Source organism: Oryctolagus cuniculus, chromosome 1 (genome assembly GCF_051225735.1).
Source record: "Oryctolagus cuniculus isolate XC-2025 breed Fujian yellow rabbit chromosome 1, ASM5122573v1, whole genome shotgun sequence".
NCBI lineage: Eukaryota > Metazoa > Chordata > Mammalia > Lagomorpha > Leporidae > Oryctolagus > Oryctolagus cuniculus.
In genome coordinates this window covers 115,910,294-115,929,674 of record NC_142867.1, presented here as the reverse complement: position 1 = coordinate 115,929,674, position 19,381 = coordinate 115,910,294, and the positions used below count along the sequence as shown (strand labels likewise).

At 50.8% G+C, this 19,381-nt stretch overlaps 1 protein-coding gene and 1 long non-coding RNA gene across 14 annotated transcripts in view; one reads left to right on the top strand and one right to left on the bottom strand.

Annotated features, from left to right (window-relative positions):
* GRAMD1B (GRAM domain containing 1B) overlaps window positions 1–19,381 on the bottom strand; it is a 274,580-nt gene that overhangs the window by 181,341 nt on the left and 73,858 nt on the right. For 5 of the 13 annotated variants that reach the window (XM_089334918.1, XM_089334923.1, XM_089334930.1 and 2 more), the window contains exon 2: window positions 12,030–12,872. The exons of 4 other annotated variants lie outside the window; for them this stretch is intronic. In XM_089334918.1, coding sequence (XP_089191044.1) covers window positions 12,030–12,403 — 374 coding nt within the window. In that variant the 5' untranslated portion in view covers window positions 12,404–12,872. Of the gene's footprint in view, window positions 1–11,690; window positions 13,104–19,381 lie in introns of those variants that run through there. 4 more of the 13 variants (XM_070047497.2, XM_002708329.6, XM_089335015.1 and 1 more) reach the window with 3 other exon arrangements.
* On the top strand, window positions 13,298–19,095 carry LOC149128567 (uncharacterized). Its single transcript, XR_016235531.1, has 2 exons — window positions 13,298–14,659; window positions 16,927–19,095. It is a non-coding gene; the product is annotated as an uncharacterized LOC149128567 (long non-coding RNA).

Here is a 19,381-nt window from a genome sequence, read left to right as displayed (position 1 = left end):
CCAGGTAGGGAATTAGGACCTCAGCTGGCGAGGGGGTGAGTGAGCCATGAGTACAGGTGGTCCAGACTTGTGAGTGGCAACTGAAGTGGGAGCAGCCTTGTGGGACTGGGCCCTCAACCTGTGGGATCTACTATCCTCAGGGAGATGGGGTCAGAATGTAACTGAGTTGTAGGATATTTGTTTGTGTCCACTGGAGAATTGCCAGGGGTGTGGGAGAAGCCCCCACATGGCTAGTCCCAGGAGAGGTGTGTGTTGAGTGTGGGAGTAGAAGGAAGACAGTTTTTTCTTGCCTTTAGACTTCCCATCCTTAAGCGATGAATCAGTGTCCGTTTTACCTTCTACAGCTACAAGGTATGGAAGAGTAGATGGCAGAGAAAATTAGTTCCTCAACTAGAAAGGAAATCTGAATTAGAAAAGCTAGAAGATAACACACCAATGCCACTAATGGTTTGGGTTAACATGATAAAATTAGAGTATTTTTCTCTTTCCTACTACCCCAAAATTTACAATTATCAGGTGATTATTTTAGACACATAATAGTCAATGACTTACATATAAAAATGATTTAAGACAACAATTGGAAGCCCCTTGGAGGGTCTCTAAATGACTCACTAAACTAACCACCCACTGCCTTTCCTACCTTCCTAATGGCCTTCCCTATTTGGGAAGCATTGGGGGCAAATACTCCAAAGATTAAATGCCTAAACTGGGCCCTGAGGCAAGTGTTTTTTCCATAGATGCAAAAGCTAGAGGAAAAGCCAAGTCAGGTGTTAACTGTGTTTCTATTCCCTCCCTCAACCCCATCATTTCCTGGCCAAAGTCACCAGCTGGAAACATCAAGACCAAACCTCTAGGTCAGATGGTGGAGGCACAGACGACGTGCTGAGATGGAGAGAACTGACAAAGAACGAGGATGTTCCAGAGACACGGCTGTCTTATTAGAAACTGGCCGAGACTTCAGTTCAGAGGCCCGAATCCCAGCCTGTCATCCAGCTCAGCCACCTCGTGTCTTTATCTCTTCTACAGATCAGTGTCTCAGCCTGGGCGTGTGCACAAAAGGGCTCACATCACCCCCTCAAATCCGTACCAGAGTCTCAGGTGGAAAAGCCATGGGCCTCCTTATCCCGCTCCTTTTCCACCATTAGTCCTTGCTGAGGCACAGCTGTATCTTCCTAACAGCGATTTTTAAACTATACCCGTGCTACCTGAATTGAAAATCCAGACTCATGGGCTGAACACAGAAGAGACTATTTGAGATCAGGACCACCTTGGGAGTGGCACATGGCTGCTCACAGAGGCATGGGGGTGCTAGTCACGGCCTGCCATGTCTCTCTTTTTTTTTTTTTTTTTGATAGGCAGAGTGGACAGTGAGAGAGAGAGACAGAGAGAAAGGTCTTCCTCTTTTTTATGCCGTTGGTTCACCCTCCAATGGCCGCCGCGGCCGGAGCGCTGCGGCCGGCGCATCGCGCTGATCCGAAGCCAGGAACCAGGTGCTTCTCCTGGTCTCCCATGCGGGTGCAGGGCCCAAGGACTTGGGCCATCCTCCACTGCACTCCCTGGCCACAGCAGAGAGCTGGCCTGGAAGAGGGGCAACCGGGACAGAATCTGGCGCCCCGACCGGCACTAGAACCCGGTGTGCCGGCGCCGCAAGGCAGAGGATTAGCCTATTGAGCCACGGCACCAGCCTCTGCCATGTCTTCTCAGGAGCTCTGGGCATCTCCATCCTGCCTCCCTTGTCCCACAGAAAGGCCTAAGGCAGATTCGCAGTTCTGACCCCTGAGAGAAGCTTTGCCATCTCCTCTGAGACGGCTCCAAAATCAGCAGAGGAAAGTTCACAAGAGCGTCCTCCTCCCCACCAGGTACCACGGCCCTTGGAAAGAATCCCGATAGGAAAGTCCCCAGGCAAAGCCCTCAGCCTTCCATAAAGCTCTTGTACTCACAGGGGCTCAGCAACCAGGCCCATGCTTCTCCAGGCCTGGACTGTGGCTCTAGACACCTGCTCCATGGCTGGCAGCTCACCCTTCCGGGTCAGGAAGAAAAGTCCCCACAGGCAGCTTGGCCTTTGAAACTTCTTAATGGAAACTGAGTAACCCTAGAAGCAATTATCAGTGAGCAGCATAGCAGCCAGAGGATACACATTACCTAGGAAGGCAGGATTATCACCTGCTCACCTGCCCCATGTTCATCCCAGGCTCTTGCCAGACACGTAATAGGCACCTCCCTGAGTGCATAACCACCATGGAAACTCTCAAAATACCAACTCCCACAGAGGAATCTGGCTACTGTGAATCAGCACGCAGATCCCCATCTCCACCGTCTCTTTTTCCATGCATTGTTTTAATTTGGAAACCACGTCTACAGCCACAGATACCAGGCCGTCCACCTATACCATCAGCATTGCCCACAACCAGCGCCACGCATCCACAAACCTACGTACTCTTTGGAGGCCTTCCCATCTCAGGCATGCCAGGGCTGCTTGCTTCCAGGCTCTGGGGAAACAGGACAGTGGAACTGCAAGAAACCCACCCACTGCTTCGAGATCAGAAGACTGGCCTTGCTTCTGCTTGACCAGGAACAAGTTAATCTCTCAACTTCAGGCTCCCTAGAGGTGAAACTGCCCTCAGGGATTTAACATATTTAAAGTCCTTGGCAGAAAACTTGGTACAAAGTAAGAGTTAGTCTCCGCCCTTAAGGAACTGTGGGCCTCCAGGTGGTTTTGCCAGTTAACCCTTCCAGCACTGATCACTTTCTTTATGCTTACCACGTCTCCTTTGCACCTGAGTGTTGCTTTGTTTTAAGAACACAGGAGTCAGCACTGTGCAACAGCAGGTTAAGGCTCTACTTGCAACACTGGCATCCCATATCAGAGTGCCAGTGTAACTTCTGACAGATCTACTTCCTACCCAGCTCCCTGTTACCGTACCTGGGAAGGCAGGTGGGAAGACGGATCAAGTACTTGAGCCCCTGTCACCCACATGGGAGACTCTGATGAAGTTCAGGCTCCTGGCTTCAGCATGACTCTGCTCCAGCCATTGCAGTCATTTGGGGAGTAAACCAGCATATGGAAGATCTCTCTCTCTCTCTCTCTCTCTCTCTCTCCTCTCTCTCTCTCCTCTCTCTCTCTCCCTCTCCCTTTCAAATGTATACATATATAATATATATATTTTAAAAGTATTTAAAATATATATTTTATGTATATACATATACTTTTAAATATGTATTAAAACATATATTTTTAAAAGTATATATAAATACTTTAAATATATATATATTTAAAGTCAGAAGTTTTCCCTCTCCTATACTCCTTGTGCCTCTCCTATAGGGTGTGCTACATTCAGAGCAGGGAACATCCAAATAGGGCTGGCTGATGGATACAGCATTTGGATACAAATCACCCTTCTCTCCTGCACATGGAGGAGAAACTGAAGCAAGTCTCCCTCCCACGGACAGAGGAAAGGGATGGAGAATCAAGATAGGCATACACATGGTGTATATGCATTACCTGCAAACCACATGCCTTCTAAGCCAGCACCAGAGAGACAACCCAGCCTTACCCGATTGGGAAGACTCACGGAGAGACACTACCAACAGACAAATGTGGAACCCAGCAAGAGCCCTGAGAGACTGCAGGATGACAACATGGTCATCTCCCTTTTCCACGGTTTCATTTGCCACGGTTATTTAGTTACTGGGGATCAAGAAGCAGGGTGAATACAACACTGCAAGATATTTTGAGAGAGACTGAACTCACTAACTGCTACTACATTGGAATAATTTATTTATTTGTTTGTCTCTATAAATTAAACTTTATCAAAGGTATGTATTAACATAGCACATATGGCTGGCACCGCAGCTCACTAGGCTAATCCTACACCTGCGGCGCCAGCACCCCGGGTTCTAGTCCCGATCGGGGCACTGGATTCTGTCCCGGTTGCTCCCCTTCCAGTCCAGCTCTCTGCTGTGGCCCGGGAGGGCAGTGGAGGATGGCCCAGGTCCTTGGGCCCTGCACCCGCATGGGAGACCGGGAGGAAGCACTTGGCTCCTGGCTTTGGATCAGCGCAGCATGCCGGCCACAGCGCACCAGCCATAGCGGCCACTTGTAGGGGTGAACCAAAGGAAAAAGGAAGACCTTTCTCTCTATCTCTCTCTCTCTCACTGTCTAACTCTGCCTGTCAAAAAATAAAAAAATAAATAAAAAAAAACATAGCACATATGAGGTGCAGAACTATCGTCAGCTGCAGGTGTCCATCGGGGATCTTGGAACGCATCCCTCGTGGATAAGATGGGGGCTGGCTGCACTCCCAGCTGCCAGCCTGCTAGACTGAGCAACCGTGACAGGTACCTCACAGAGAGGAGGGGACAGAGCAGCTGTGGGAAATGCAGTACAAAAGGTGATGGTTAGGAAGGTGCCCAGGAAGACAGACACAGAGACACGCTGCTGTGTCCCTTGCAAAGCCGTCGCCCAGGCCTCCTGCCTTTCAACAGCTTTATTCCCCCTCCAGAGAGGGTGACAAGATGTCACCCTGGAAGACACATCTCCATGTGACTTCTGTCTTTCTATTGGACTCCAGCACGTCAGAGAGAGGCTCTGATTCCTAGTTCAGATTTTGAACAGTCACAACTGGGTTAGGCTGAGGATGCAGGGAGACAGGCCTCTCAGAGTTTGCCCCCCTCAACTTTGCCCCTGAGCTCAGAGAGCAATCATTTTGCCATCTTCTGTTAAGTGGCGGTAAACAGTTAAACAGCAGGCAGAACAGTGTAAAGCTTCAGGGTGTCACCTCACCACACTTCCATTCAGTTACCCACAACTGCAAGGAGAAGTTGTCTAGGGCTGGCGTTGTGGCGTAGCAGGCTAACCACAGCATCTCATATGGGCACCTGTTGGAGTCCTGGCTGCCCTGCTTCCCATCCAGCTCCCTGCTAATGCACCTGGGAACGCAGCAGAAGATGGTCCAAGTGCTTGGGTCCCTGCACCCACGTTGGAGACCTGGAAGAAGCTCCTGGCTCCTGGCTTTGGACAGCCCCAGCCCTGGCTATTGTGGACATTTGGGAAGTGAATCAATGGATGGAAGATTCTCTCTCTCTCTCTCTCACTCACTCATCTTTCACTCTCTCTATATAACTGCCTTTCAAATAAATAAAAAAAAATCATTAAAAAGAAAAGAAATTGTCTCTAATATTCATACCACTGTGAGGTCCTGGCTCCCCACAGAGCTGAATCCTGTTTGTATATCAAAACTCTGTATATGGCATCTCTGTAGATTTTTGATGAGTGACTGATTAATTGAAAATCAGACTTTGGCAAGAATCAGTCTGACAGCCTATCAACTCACCACTTCCAATTTGCCACATCCCACATTAAGACTATGCTTGGTCATCCATCCCTACCTACAAGCCAACAGAACTGCTAAGGTTTCAGTGTGTTCCCTAGAAAGGTCATCTGTTAAAAAAATGTTTTTCATTTGTTCCTTTTAATTAACATTTACTAATTGTACATATTCATGGGCACAGAGTGACATATCAGTGCATGTATACAATGTGTACTGAACAAGTCAGGGTAATTGGCACTTCCACGTCCATGTCATGTCTCTGTGTTTGGAGCCTTCAAGCTCCTCTCTTCTAGTTCTTCATAAAATATATAACAGCTCACTACAAACCACGGTCATCCACCTGTGCTAGGAACTTACTCCTCCTGTCTGGGTTTTGGTGTCCATTATCCAACCCCTTTTCATCCCCACTCCCTACCTTTCCTGGGCTCTAGTGAGAACTACTCCACTCTCTTCGAGAAAACGAATCCCCAAATTCATATGTTGACGGCTTTTGGAGGTAGGGCCTTTGGGAGACGGTGAGGATCAGCAGAGGTCATGAGCATGAGGCCCCCACGATGGCATCAGTGGGTTTGTAAGAACAGGAAGAGAGACCGAGTTAGCATGGTTGCTCTGCCTCGGCATGTGGCACTCGCTCCCATGTGAGGATGCAGCAAGAAGGGCTCCAGCAGACGTGCAGCAGATGCCAGGGCCATGCCCTTGAACTTTCCAGCCTCCAGAACGGAGGCCTAAATAAACCTGTATTTTTTCTAAGCCACCCAGTCTTAGCCATCTGTGAGAGCAACAGATTGCTTTCACCACGAGGCTCTGGTCTCTCCTCAGCACTCAGCTCTCCACAGGAAGTAGATTAATGGTTGTCTAAGGCTAGGGAACAGGAAATGGAAAGATTGAAGGTATGGCTCTTTTGCGCGTGACAAAAGCGTTTTAAAATTGTGGTATGGCTGCACATATCTGTGAAGATACTAAAAAACACAGAATTACACAATTTAAACATGTGCATTATATGAAATGAAAATTAACTCAATAAATTATTGCGGCTTTAAAAAAGCTTGGCTCTGGACTTATCTCCAGGAAATCTCTCCAGGCTCATGAATAAGGAAAATTCCACTTTAAACTAGTAAAGAAAAGGGGAACATTCATTCACTCCCAAGTTATTCATCAATCGACATCTATGCATCACCATGAAAAACCAGGCAGTGCTGGGCAGTGAGGACATAAGATGGACAAGAGTGGCCGTGGCTTGCTTCTGCGCTGTACCTCTGGTTCTCTGTATCCCTAATCCAGGCTAACTCTAGCACTTTCTCCACTTCTTTTTCCTAGGGCTTAAGAAGAAGAAAGGGGTCTCACACCCGCTTTATGTTTTCAACTCTGCGCAGTTAAAGTGCACAAAGCTACAGCCCTCACAGCCCTCTGCCTCTCCCCCTGAGTGAGCTCCACCAAATTCCACGGCAAGCCTGAACGGTGTGCTTCTCCTTGCAGAGAGTGGATCTGGCATGGGAAATGTGCCCAGGAAAGACTCCATGCTGGGCCTGGTATGTTAATCCCCCCTAATCCAAGCCAGAGCAGAGCCAGGTCCAATCATCCTGTCCAAGGCATGTTCGAGGTGCGAGGAGACCAGGAGCACCCCCAGAACACCTGAGCCTGTAGCCTCATGGTGAGCCACACACACACACACGCTCCCTGTGTGAGCTGCACAGGACACTGCAACAGCTTCACTCTGCAGCAGCAGCAGGAAGTTCACAAAACATCGTCACATGCACTGCCCTAGAGCCTTCCCTTTGGCCCACAGAGAGCCCTTCCTCCCTCTCTTCCTTCCTTTTTGAAGATTTATTATTATTTGAAAGTCAGAGTTAGAGAAAGACAGAAGAGACAAAAACAGAGTTCTTCCACCTGCTCATTCACTCCCCAAATAGCTGCAGTGGCCGGGGCTGTGCCAGCCTGAAGCCAGGAGCCAAGAGCTTCTTCCAGGAATCTCACGTGGGTTCAGGGGCCCAAGGGCTTTTCTTTCCCAGGCACATTAGCAAGGAGCTGGATCGGAAGTGGAACAGCTGGGACTCGAACCAGTGCCCATATGGGATGCCGGCGCTGTAGGCGGTGCTTTAACCCGCTGCGCCACAGCACCAGCCCCACAGAGAGCCCTTTCCCCAGATTCTGGAAGTGAAACTGAGGCAGGCCAAGAGGTGTCCAAGGATTCATAGTCAATGACAGAGTGAAATGCAAACCTGGGTCTCCAGACTTTAAGGCAAGTGTTCTTTGCCCTGTATTGCCTCTAAATGGCAATTCCTTCTCAGGCAATCCTGATGGGTATCCTTAAGTATCTACTTTACTTGTCTGTGTCCTTTGTTTCCATGGGATGCCCTTCATTTTCAAGTGCTCTGTTTTAGACAATCCACATAGCTTCCAGCAAGAGGCAGTATAACAGTGGTTGAGAGTAAAGATTTAAGTCAGACAAAACTGGGTTTGAATCAAGTCTATGGAATCCTTTTTCTATCCATACAGTTGGCCTCCATATCCACGGATTCTACAGCCACAAATAAAAACACTTGGGGGACCAGTGTTTTGACGTAGTGAGTTAAGCCACCTCCTGCAACACTGGCTTCCCATATGGGCACCGGTTTCAGACCTGGTTGCTCTACTTCCAAGCCAGCTCCCGGCTAATGCGCCTGGGAAATCAGTGGAAATTGGCCCAACGGCTTGGGCCCTTGCACCCATGTGGGAGACCTGGAAGAAGCTCCTTGCTTCTGGCTTTGGCCTGGTGCAGCCCTGCCCATTTTGTAGCCATCTAGGGAGTGAACAAGCAGATAGAGGATCTCCCTCTATCTCTCACTGTAAATCTTTCAAAATAAATAAGTAAATCTTTAAAAAGAAGAATGAAAAATAAAATACTTGGGAAAAAATTTGCACCAGGACTAAATTGGTACAGCTGTTTTTTTTTTTTATTATTTTCTAACCACCACAGTATAATGATGGTTAACACTGCATTTACATTATATTAGGTATTATAAGTAATCTAGAGATTATTTAAAGTAATGGGAGGAAGGGCCAGCACTGTAGCATAGCGGGTGAAGCCACTGCCTGCAGTGCCAGCATCCCAGATGGGTGCCGGTTCAAGTCCCAGCTGCTCCACTTCTGATCCAGCTCTCTGCTGTGGCCTGGGAAAGCAGTAGAAGATGGCCCAAGTGCTTGGGCCTCTGCACCCACATGGGAGACACAGAAGAAGCTCCTGGCTCCTGGCTTTGGATCGACACAGCTCCGGCCATTGTGGCCAACTGGGGAGTGAACCTGTAGATGGAAGACCTCTCTCTCTCACTCTTTCTCTCCCTCTGCCTCTCCTTCTCTCTGTGTAACTCTGACTTGAGCATCTACAGATTTCTGGTGTCAGGTGAGGCCCTGGAACCAATCCCCACGCATACCAAGGGATAACTGAATACAAATATTCTTTTAATGCAACCAACCACCGTTTAAGAAAAAAGCCTTAAACTATAGCAAGGTGGTGAAAATCCCCCCCACTCAACAAAAACAGTTCTCAAAACCAGGAACACCTTTCTTAAATATAATCTTGCTTAATCTAATCTCAATCTCAGCCAGGAACACACGACTTTTCCCCCCATATATTTTTTTGTCCTCTGTATCCATGGTAGAATCTCAAAGTTACAGCAAGGTCTATTTTAGGGTCTTTCACACTGCAGGAGAAAGCTGAAAAGTGATCACAAATGATTTTAGTTCCAAATTAGCTTCCACCAAACTTGCTCCATTTCCTTCTACTCTGTAGAAAAGGCAGCAGGGTGAGGCACCACAACAGAACTGTTGTCCCTAAGGTGCACACATGCACACACACACAGCCTGAGAACAGGGGCAGGCATTTAGCCAGGTGATTAGTTCACCCACATCTCAGATGTGGGTGCCTGGGTTCAATTCCCAGCTCTCGCTCTTGAGTCCAGCTTCCTACTAATGCACACCCTGGGAGGCAGTAGCGATGGCTCAGATACCTGGGTCTCTACCACCCATGTGGCTGCCTTGGATTTCATTCCCAGTCTCTGGTCATTGTGGGCATTTGAGAAGTGCACCAGCAGATGGGAGTTCTGTCTGTCTGTCTATCTGTATCTACATCTCTGGCTCCGTCCTTCTCAAATGTTTAAGTTTTTCTTTTTAATGGCAGAGAACAAAGTACTCCATCTGCACCTGCAGGGAGCACCATACGCAGTCACTGCAAACAGAAAAGAGAAACCCCGTGAGGTGCACATGAACCTTTGGGGGCCAGGAGCAGAAAGCTATGATTTGATGACAGCTTGGAGTCCCTCAAAGGCCCAGATTTTAAGGGTTTGATTCCCAGAGTCTTATGTTAAGGGATTAAGGATGGGACTTCATTAAATTATGGGGTCTGAAGCTGGGGTGTCCTGGAAAGGGCTTAGATTGCGTTAAGCCACTGGAGTGATGCCCTCATGATGGACTCATGGTGACTCTGTAAAAGGAGAGACCGCACGGAGGACCAGCGCGCTCCCAGGCTCTCTCTCCGCTTTCTGGCTTGCCAGGTGATCCTCCCTCTACCCACCCCCTCCACACACACACACTGTGCCACTGCCAGCCACCACACACTAGACCAGTGGCACCCCCACGCATCTCAAACTGCAAACCTCCACAACCAGGAGATGCAGTGACCCTTCTTCCTTCCTCAGCAACTTCTCTTGAGAGCTCGTTACAGCCAAGAAAAGCTCACACACACACACACACACACACACCCCGAAAGGCTCAGACAACTTCTGCCTAACCCTTTCTCGATCTTCAATACCCCCCCACCAAGACAACAGCACCCTGTTTCTTTTACCTTTCCCCATATTTTCCCTCGTACCTGGTCTCATGCACCCAGCCTCATACTACTCTTGTTTTCTACTACCTACCTGTACTGGCAAGGTTTGAGCCTCCTCCTCCATGTCTCCAGGGTTCTCCTCTTCTCTACTACACAGCACAGGCTATGCCTTCCAATGCTCCCCACTCAGTGTGAGTGACACTCACATGCCTTTAACTCTTACACAAGTGCCCCATCCTCCTCTGCCCCGCCACATCCCTCCCCCTACTCAGCCCGTGCACCATCACGCCGCATCATCTCCAGCATCATCGCCGCTAGCTGGTACCAGACTGAGTTCACAGGACATTCAATAAACACTTGTTTACTGAAATGAATGAAACTGAACAGATTGGGAGGAGTCCCCAGGAAAGTGGACAGCGATTCAGTTACCCTACACAAGAACACAAACTTCGAATTAAAAGACAGGGCTCTATGATCTAAAAATAATTGGGGGTGTGGGAGGCAGGCATTTGGCCTAGTGATAAAGACACTGGTTAGGACTCCAGCATCTCATATCAAAGTATTTGGATTCAAGCTCCAAGTTCATGTGCCTGGGAACAGCAGTGGAAGACAGCCAAGTACTTAGGCCCCTACTACCCATGTGGGAGACCCAGAAGAAGTTCCTGGATGCTGGCTTTGGCATGGCCCAGCCCTGGCCATCTGGGGAGTAAACCAGTGGATGGAAGATACCTCTCCTTCCCCACCCCCCCCCCCCCAACACACACACTGATTTTTCAAATAAATAAATTACTCTTGAAAAGAAAGTACCTGGATTCAGTTGATTCCTGGTTCTGGTTTCTGACTCCAGCTTCCTGCCAATTAGACCCTGGGAGGCAACAGTGATGGCTCCAATGATTGGGTCCACGGCACCCACGTGGGAGACCTGGGTTGAGTCCCAAGTCCGGGCTTGAGTCCCAAGTCACTGTGGGCATCTGGGGAGTGATCCAGTAGATGGGAGCTGTCTCTCTCAATCTCTCTCTCTCATAAATCCGAAATATTTATAAAAAGAGCAATTTCCTCCACCCTCAAACTTCCCATCTACCTTCCTTTGATATCAATGAATGAATAAGAAGTTACAAAACAAATAAATATTACATGTGAATGGGCAGAGTACATGGTATCAATGAATGAGGATTCCCCAGCCTCTACCAGGGAACAAGCTTGGCTCAGACACAACCCCTGGCAGCACCTCTCCTGACCAAGGCTGGAGAGCACTGCCTCACGGCTTTCTACATCGGTTCTACAGGGAAGTTCCAACTTTCCCACTACCTAGATGCCACAATTACCTATCGAGAAAGCAGCTGGCACAAACCACAGTGGTGTGACGGTGTGACTCACTCAACACGAACACTCCAGCTCTACCAGTATGGGCCAGTTAAAACAACCTGGTGTGGTCAAACGCAAAATAATAAAAATTGGAGTTTGGAAATCCAAATCCAAGTGAAGAAGCCACTGAATCCCCTTCCCCCTTCTCTGGCTAGCTCTAACTGTAAGATGGCAATCACAGCAGTACCTACCTCCGAGAGCGAGCTCCTGGGAAGACGAGATGTGGAGCTACCTGGAGCGCTCCACATAGCGGCCCACTAACTGCTACCATTTTTACTGTTCGCTTGGCTGCGAGGTTCAAGCCAGATGGCACGCTGTGTGAAGCCCATGTCTCGTAGCATCTAGCACGAGGCCCTCACCCTGGCGCCGCGCAGGAAGGTGGCACAGGCGTGGAAGCGAAGGGATCACTAACCCTGGCGCCGCGCGCGCGCAGCGCTCTGGAAGGTTTCCACCAGGATGCCCTGGGGCCCTGGCGGCTCTGGGGAGCGGCGGGAGGCAAGGGAAGAGGCCGGGGCGGAACAGGAACCTACCTGCTTTCACTGCACTCCTTCCGCTCCCTGACCCTCAGCCACTTGCGGAGGAGGAAGCGTTTGCGGCGCGGGGAAGCGCTGGGTGTGGAGCAGTTGGACCACGGGGTGTCCTCGTCGCTGGAGGGCGTGATCTCGATGGACGGCAGCTGCAGGAACTCCTTGCCAGGGGCCAGCACGCCGGGCAAGTCCTGGGTCAGCCCGGCCTCCAAGCTCTGCTCCTGCACGTTCTTCATTCGGCGCATCTTGAAACGCCGGCGGCGGAGTGTGGGGGTCGACGAGCTGGACCACACCGGGCTGCCCTCCGGCGCGCCCTGCGCCTCGGGCACCTGCAGGGCGGGCAGCTGCAGGTTCTCCATCATGTTGGCAGCCGGCATGGGGGCTCGGTGCCTCCGCGCGCCCTCGGCCAGCAGCCGCGCTCGTCCGCGTCTCCGGCTCGCCGCTCCCCAACCCCTGGCCCGCCGCACACGGTCCCCGCTCACGGCTGCAATCGCTCGCTACTCGAGCGGCCCGAAGAGCAAGTTCTTTTCCTGGAGCGCCGCGCGAGGAAGGGGACAAGGAGGGGACGCGGCGCGCCGCCGCCGCCGCCGGGAGTCTAACTTTTCGGAGCGCGCGTCCTCCGAGGTGAGGCGACCCGGACGCGGCGGGAGTCGCCTGCCAGCCACTCGGCCGCCCTCCTGGGGCTCCCCTTGCGCGCCCGCTTGTTTTTCTTCCGCTGCGCTCGCTCGCTCGCTCGCTTGCGTCTTTGCCTGAGAGGGAGTCGGCGGCCCGGGGCCCCAGGGGGGCGGCGCAGCAAACTCTCAGCGGTTTGCGTTCGGCAGATCAGGTCGGGGAGCCGGCTTGGCGCTGCAGGGAGGCAGAGAGCAGGAGGAAGAGGCAGTGGTAGGAGGGAGAGAAAGGGAGAGAAAGAGAGAGAGGGAGAGAGAGGAAGCGAGACACTGGATAAAAACCAAACAGGAGGAGGAGCAGGGGGCTGGGGTGCCTATCCCGAAAGGGCACGCACAGACAGCGGCGGCGGTGTAACTGTACACGGAGGACCTCGGCAGCGGCTCGGCCTCCAGCGGCGCTGCTCCAATCAGCCTAGGCAAAGAGCAGCGCACACCAAACTTTCTCAGAGCAGCGATTGGCCAGCAGCTCTCGTTAGCCCAACAACTCCCCGCTTTTTCCTGGGAGCGGGGGCTAGGGAGGGGGGTGAAGCAATGAATTCAGTCCCCATTCTCTCAGGCCACCCAAGATACAAGAGTGAGGGGGCTTTGCGGCTGAATCGCTTCTCCTAAGAAAGGGGCTGTGTTTGAGCGACGCGCGGGGTGCGGGAGGACTGGGGACTGTCACTGGGAGGAAGTGAGGTTTCTGGAGGCTGCTTCCAAAATGAACAAAGTTAGAAGAGAGGACAGTCGTGTAGCACGGCCTGAGGACGCCAGACGTGACATACCAAGGATGGACAGACAGTGGGATCTGAGAGACACATAACACACAGGACCCAGAAGGAACATGGGTGGGGCCCCCCGCTGCTCCCAAGCAAGCAAGGAAGTTAGAGGAGAGGGAGCACCTGCAAGGCATGCATCCAGCAGGGCCCCAGAGAGATTCCGTTCTGCTTCATGCTGCTTGGGAGCACGGACTGGGTCACACACACTCCAGTGTATCTCCATGTCAGGGGACCTGGACAGACTAGTCTAGGTCAGGCCTGATGGTGTGCCAGGATGTGCCGAGCCACTCACTCTCTATAGACTCAGGTGTTGCCTCCTATAGAGAGCAGCCCTGGATCCGATGCCCCCTTGTTGAACACTCCGCAGGTGCTAGGGCCCCGGCTAACCAGCCTAGCTCCTACAGCAGGGGCCACAGCGCCCACGCTGCTCCCTCCTCTGCTCAGAGCGTCAGTCTCTTCACTAAGCAGCTATCCAAAAGGCCATGAGGAGCCCCAACAAATACACCGCAGAGTCCACAGTCTGAGTCACCGCTCTTCCCTGCCCCTTTCTGCGAGTCCAGTTTGCATTTGGGAGCTGATGCCCAGTTTCTGTGCCACGATGAGGACCACATTTCACAAGAGTCCCAAGGGATGTGAAGAGAAAAAAAAAATTGCATCCCTAAAGACCACAAGAATTCACGGCAAGAAAATATATCCAAGACAGCAAGGCTGACAGCTGGCCGTGGGTCCATCGTGCCCTGCAGTGACCCAGCTGGAGGAGCTCAAGGCATCCTGAGATTGCATCACCTCCCAGAGGCCCAGAGACTTAAGGAGATCCTGTGTCCAAAGAGCCAGGGCCAGGCCCGCCCGTGAACAAGTCTGCAACAGCGGCCCCAGTTTCTGACTCCTCACATCCGGCACTGGCTCTCTTAGGAACGGTTCGGTGTCACTCTATTTTAACTCCCGGACATAGCACAGAAAGGAGAGTCCTTCTCCATCAGGTGTGAAGTCTGGTGAGGGGCAGGGCACCTCTTCCGGCTCCAGGATGCTGGGCAGGCTGGCTGTCACTCCAAACCTCAGCAACCAGAGCAAAGCCAAGGTCCCATGGGCTTTGATCTGTGCCTTGGATCTCCTTCATGGATGAGGACTGTGCAGGAGGTCTGATAACTTCCCAGGGCAAGGAACCGGGTGTCAGGTGGGCTGCTGGAGTTGGAGACGGGGGTCTCAGGTGAGTTTATGGGGAGAAGGGAAGGTGGGACATTGCCATTCATTTGGAGGGCAAGGAAGATTCCATGAGTATTTTGGACAAAGGGTCAACAGCGGGGGAAGCCCACTTGAAGTTTATCCTGGGCACTGTGAATTTACATGCATACACTCAAAAGGAAGAAAAGCCACTGCCTCCTTCCCCCACACGCTTCAGCCATTTTCCCACCTGCCACAGATTCTGGACCTGAAACCCTAGGAGATGTAATGTAAACCTGAGGCAGGGCAGGGGTTGAGAGGGACCGCCTACGTTTTACCTGGCCTGAGGACAAACCTCCCAACTAGATCTGAAATGGTCTCACCTGGTTGGGAAGCACACACCCAGGGCACCTCGTGTCCCTAACCCTGTCCTCCCTTACTCCCACCTGCACTGCTAACTTTTCATCCCTTAAAACCCTACTCAAAGCACACACTCCCAGCTCCCTCCGGGTTTCTGGTTGCCCTGGTACCGTAAGTACAGGAAGAACAGGCCCTGCTTGGAAACACCGAACCCTGTACAGCTGTGAGTCCGACTGCCCTTGAGGGAAGAACCAAGTTTCTCCTCCCCCTGATTCTCTCCAGCATCCGGTGCTTTTTATTTCTACAGGGCCCTTTACACTTTTTAAAGGGGCTTTCACATGCCTTTCTGCACTTTCAGCTAGGAGCAAGGTGGAACATGTCATTACCCTCATTTTATAATTGATGAAAGCAAGACACAGAGAGGCAGTCATTTATCCAAGGCCGTAGATAAAATGATAATGACTAACAGCTGATAAGGCCAGACTATTTGGAAGCCACTGGAGTCTCCCCTTATGTATTGGCCCTGGAAAACAGGCCCCCTGGAACACCAGAATGTTACTTACTAGCCCTGGCTTGCTTTGGATCCACCCTGAAATCACATGTAACAGTTTAGGTCCACCTGTTATTTCACAGGCTGGGAAATGGAAGCCCCACTGGCAGAACAACAATCCCCTAAAGCAGCTGGCGTCAAAGATTCCACAATCCCCGTCAGAATGTGGTTCAGGGCATCCATTCCCCAAGTCTCCCCCTGCCCCTAATTCCTCTCTCCCATACTGGGCTCTTAGGCTCCACACTTCTCTGGGGGAAACTGATCTCACCTCTGGTGGCCCCCAGACAGGTTGGGGCCAGAACAGCCCACGCCCTCCCCCAGCCTATGGGGCCTCTGACTTTAAATGAAAGGAGCTCAAGTTACCAGGCAACTGTTGTTTATTCTTGGCCGGACAGGCTCTCCTTTCCTACAGATATAAGACACCCAGCACCTGTCTATTACTTCTGGAGCCCCGTAAACTACCCAGTCCATTCTTCAGCCACAACTTCCACGCGGGAACATCAGGGGGAAATGGCAGTTTCAATGCTAGATTCTCCTGGGTGCACATCCACGAGCGTTAGGGGGAACACACAGGCACCCACAGACCTGCCATCCCACCTGCCCCAGAAGGCCAAGGGCGGGCACCTCCCGAGAACACAGGAGTCCCCCTTCTTACACTGATGCCCCAAGCCAGACAACCCATGCCCTCAAGGCTCAGACACTGAGTCCCTCTCCCACACGAGACCTTCAGAATGGTCAACGCCCATGGGTCACGGACACAGGAAAGAAACCCACACTGGACGTCCACAAGGTGGAGCGTGTGGTGCTCAGGAAAGCTGGGAATACGGAAGGGAATGTGGACGGTGCTGGGAGAGCAGCGGCTGGGCATTACTGTCCAGCTCTCTTTCTGCAGCAAGCAGGAAGAAATGAGTTTGTGGAGAGCACAATGTGGGGGGCTCAGGGTACATGACAAACATTTACCAAGGGTAAGGCAGGGTAGGGACTGGAATGCATGACCAAGTGTGGTTAGCGAGTGGCTTTCTTGAGAGGTAACTGGAGCCTAGTTAGAGGCAGCAGCAGGAAAGAGATCATCTCTTAAAGGCCCAGTCCCCCATCTACGACTGTGGGTCTCCAGGGCCCAGATTCTCTCTAAAATAAAAGCCATTTGTTCATGCCTCAGAGTCCTTCTGTATTAACTCACTACTGGCTCTAGGCACATTGGTCACTGCATGCAAAACATCAACCTGGGACAATCAGCTTTCACTGCTTGAAAATATAAAGACCACTCACTAAGGGTGGTCATGAGGGGGCTCCCAGGGGTGGGGGCCCGGGGACTGGAGAAAGAATTGGAGAGGACAACTGAGAGCTCTCCCCGTGGTGTCTGCTTCTGTTCCTTTCACTAATCCTCTCTTCGACTTCCCCAGGGCGGAGCTCACTGCTTAAGAAAGGGGTCAGAGGAAATTGCACAGAATCTGTGCGGAACAAGAGGAGGTGGAGTAAGAGGCCAATGCTGGCTAAACACAACCTAAATAAAACCACCGTTCACCAGCCACCACGTCCATCATCTCCTTCCAAGGAAAATGCTTGGAGACTCTGATGGAGACTCGGTTCCCAAGAACAGAGCCCTGGGGTATGCTGTCAGCCACAGGGAATGCACAAGGTCGGCAGAGGCTTGCTCCTGCTAGCCTGCGCAGGAGCCAGGGTAAGCCATGACGTCACCTTAGCAGGAGGACTATCACCAGATAAGCCTCCCTGGTTTCATTGCTCATCAAGAGGCTTAGGAGTCAAGGAATGTTTTGCACAACAACATTTGGCTGCCCCTGTTCTTCACACCCAGATACCAAGGCACAGACAGACATAATCTCTTGTCCTCTGCATCTTACAAGGTCAGTCTTCATGCAAACCAGGGCTGGAAGAGACTTCCTGAGGTCACCTCTTTGGCTTTCCATCCCAAGGAAAGCAGGTGCGTGCTCTGGGTATTCAGCTGTTTTTCTCGGAAGCATCATGAAATCCTAGCAGCCTTCAAACAGTGATTTACTGCACAGACCAAAGTCAGGCCATCTGAACTTTAGACCTCTTCCACCACTTACAATCAGTTTGCTTTCAGATAAATCATTTAACTTCTCTGTGCCCAGTTTCCTCATATGTGCATCTCCCTCCCAGCACACCTGTATCAACATTGTGTTGGGCACGTAGAACAGACATGGCAAAAAGTAACTATAAATGACTGTCTGTTATGTCTAATCATGTTTCCTTTCTAGTACCCTTGTTAGGAAACGGGACCTTTCGTGTTGATTTTTTTTTATTTTTAAAAAAGATTTATTTATTTATTTGAAAGTCAGAATTGCAGAGAGAGAGAGAGAGATCTTCCATCTGCTGGTTCACCCCCCAAATGGCCACAACAGCTAGGGCTGGGCTAGGCCAAAGCGAGGAACCAGGAGCTTCACTGGGATCTCCCACGTGGGTGCAGGGGCCCAAGGACTTGGGCCATCTTCTGATGCTTTCTCAGGCTCACTAACAGGGAGCTGGATTGGAAGTGGAGCAGCCGGGATTCAAAGCAGGGCCCATATGGGATGTCGGCACTGCAGTAAGCAGCTTTACCCACTATGCCATAGCACCAGCCCCTCATGTTGATTTTCCATTCAGTTGAATTCTCCAAGTAGCAGTTAAACTAAAGCTCTGTGTAGGGCTACTAGGTAAGCAAGGACTGCAGCTAGAGCCGGATAAGTAAGATGAGATCTGTGCGTCAGAGCTCACTATCTAGCAGGAAGAATTAATTAAGTGTAAAATATAAGTGAAAATCAGGTTTGAGTAAAAATACGAGGGCACTTCCGGAAGTTCATGGAAAAGGAATTAAAGACAAATTTAGTTTGGGACACCTCTCTCCCCCCCGAAATTTGAAATCCATGCCTAGACAAGGTCTTCGGAAGGTTCATGGAAGTGTATGTTTGTGAAAAAAAGATGAACGGATTTCAAACATTTTTGCACCAAAATAAACTTTATCTTTTAATTCCATTTTAATTCCATTCTTAACATTTATTTATTTCATTTGAAAGGCAGAAAACCAGAGAGGAAGGCAGAGAGCTCACTCCCATTCTTTGGTTCAGTCCCCAAGTGCCCACAATGGTGGAGATGGGCCAGATCACAGTTAGGAGCCAGGCACTTCATCCAGGTCTCCTACATGGGTGGGTGGCAGCGACTCAAGTACTTGAGCCGTCACCTGCCGCCTGCAGGGTAGCACACTCCCTGGAAGCTGGGGTTGGGAATGAAGCCAGGATTTGAATGCAGGCACTTAGCTATGAGTGGGTGTCCCAGGCAGCATCTTCACTTCTGGGCCAAGTGCCTGCCCCGGAACCTTCTGAAGTCTACACTCATGCTGATAAATTTTAAAAAGAGTGAAAGAGGTGGTCTAGACAGGTCCTACTGAGGGACTGGCATTTTAGAACAAAAGCGTGGATTTAATTAGGAAGGCAGAAGAAGGCATCAACAGCGTTAAGTAAAGATATTGAGGAATGAAAACTCACGGAGAGTTTTTGAAGATAAGTCACGGCACTAGGAATTGAGTCTGGATAAACCTGAGGGTCAGATCGCAGTGAGTATTACTGAAGTTTACATTTTCTTCTTAAACAAAGAGATGCATTCCTATTGGTTTTGGGTTTTTTTGTGGGGGAGGTGACATTACTGACCTGTGTTTGAGCAACCTCAGTTCTGAGCCAGTGTGAAACATGTTCTGGAGAAGTGAGCGGCAGGAAGTACATAGACCAAGCCAGAGACTGTCACTCAGCCCATCACTACTTTTAGGATACTGACCACATGAATGGCAAAGCATTCAGGTAAGAGATGGAGAAAATCTGAAACAGAGCATGAGAGAAACGTGGA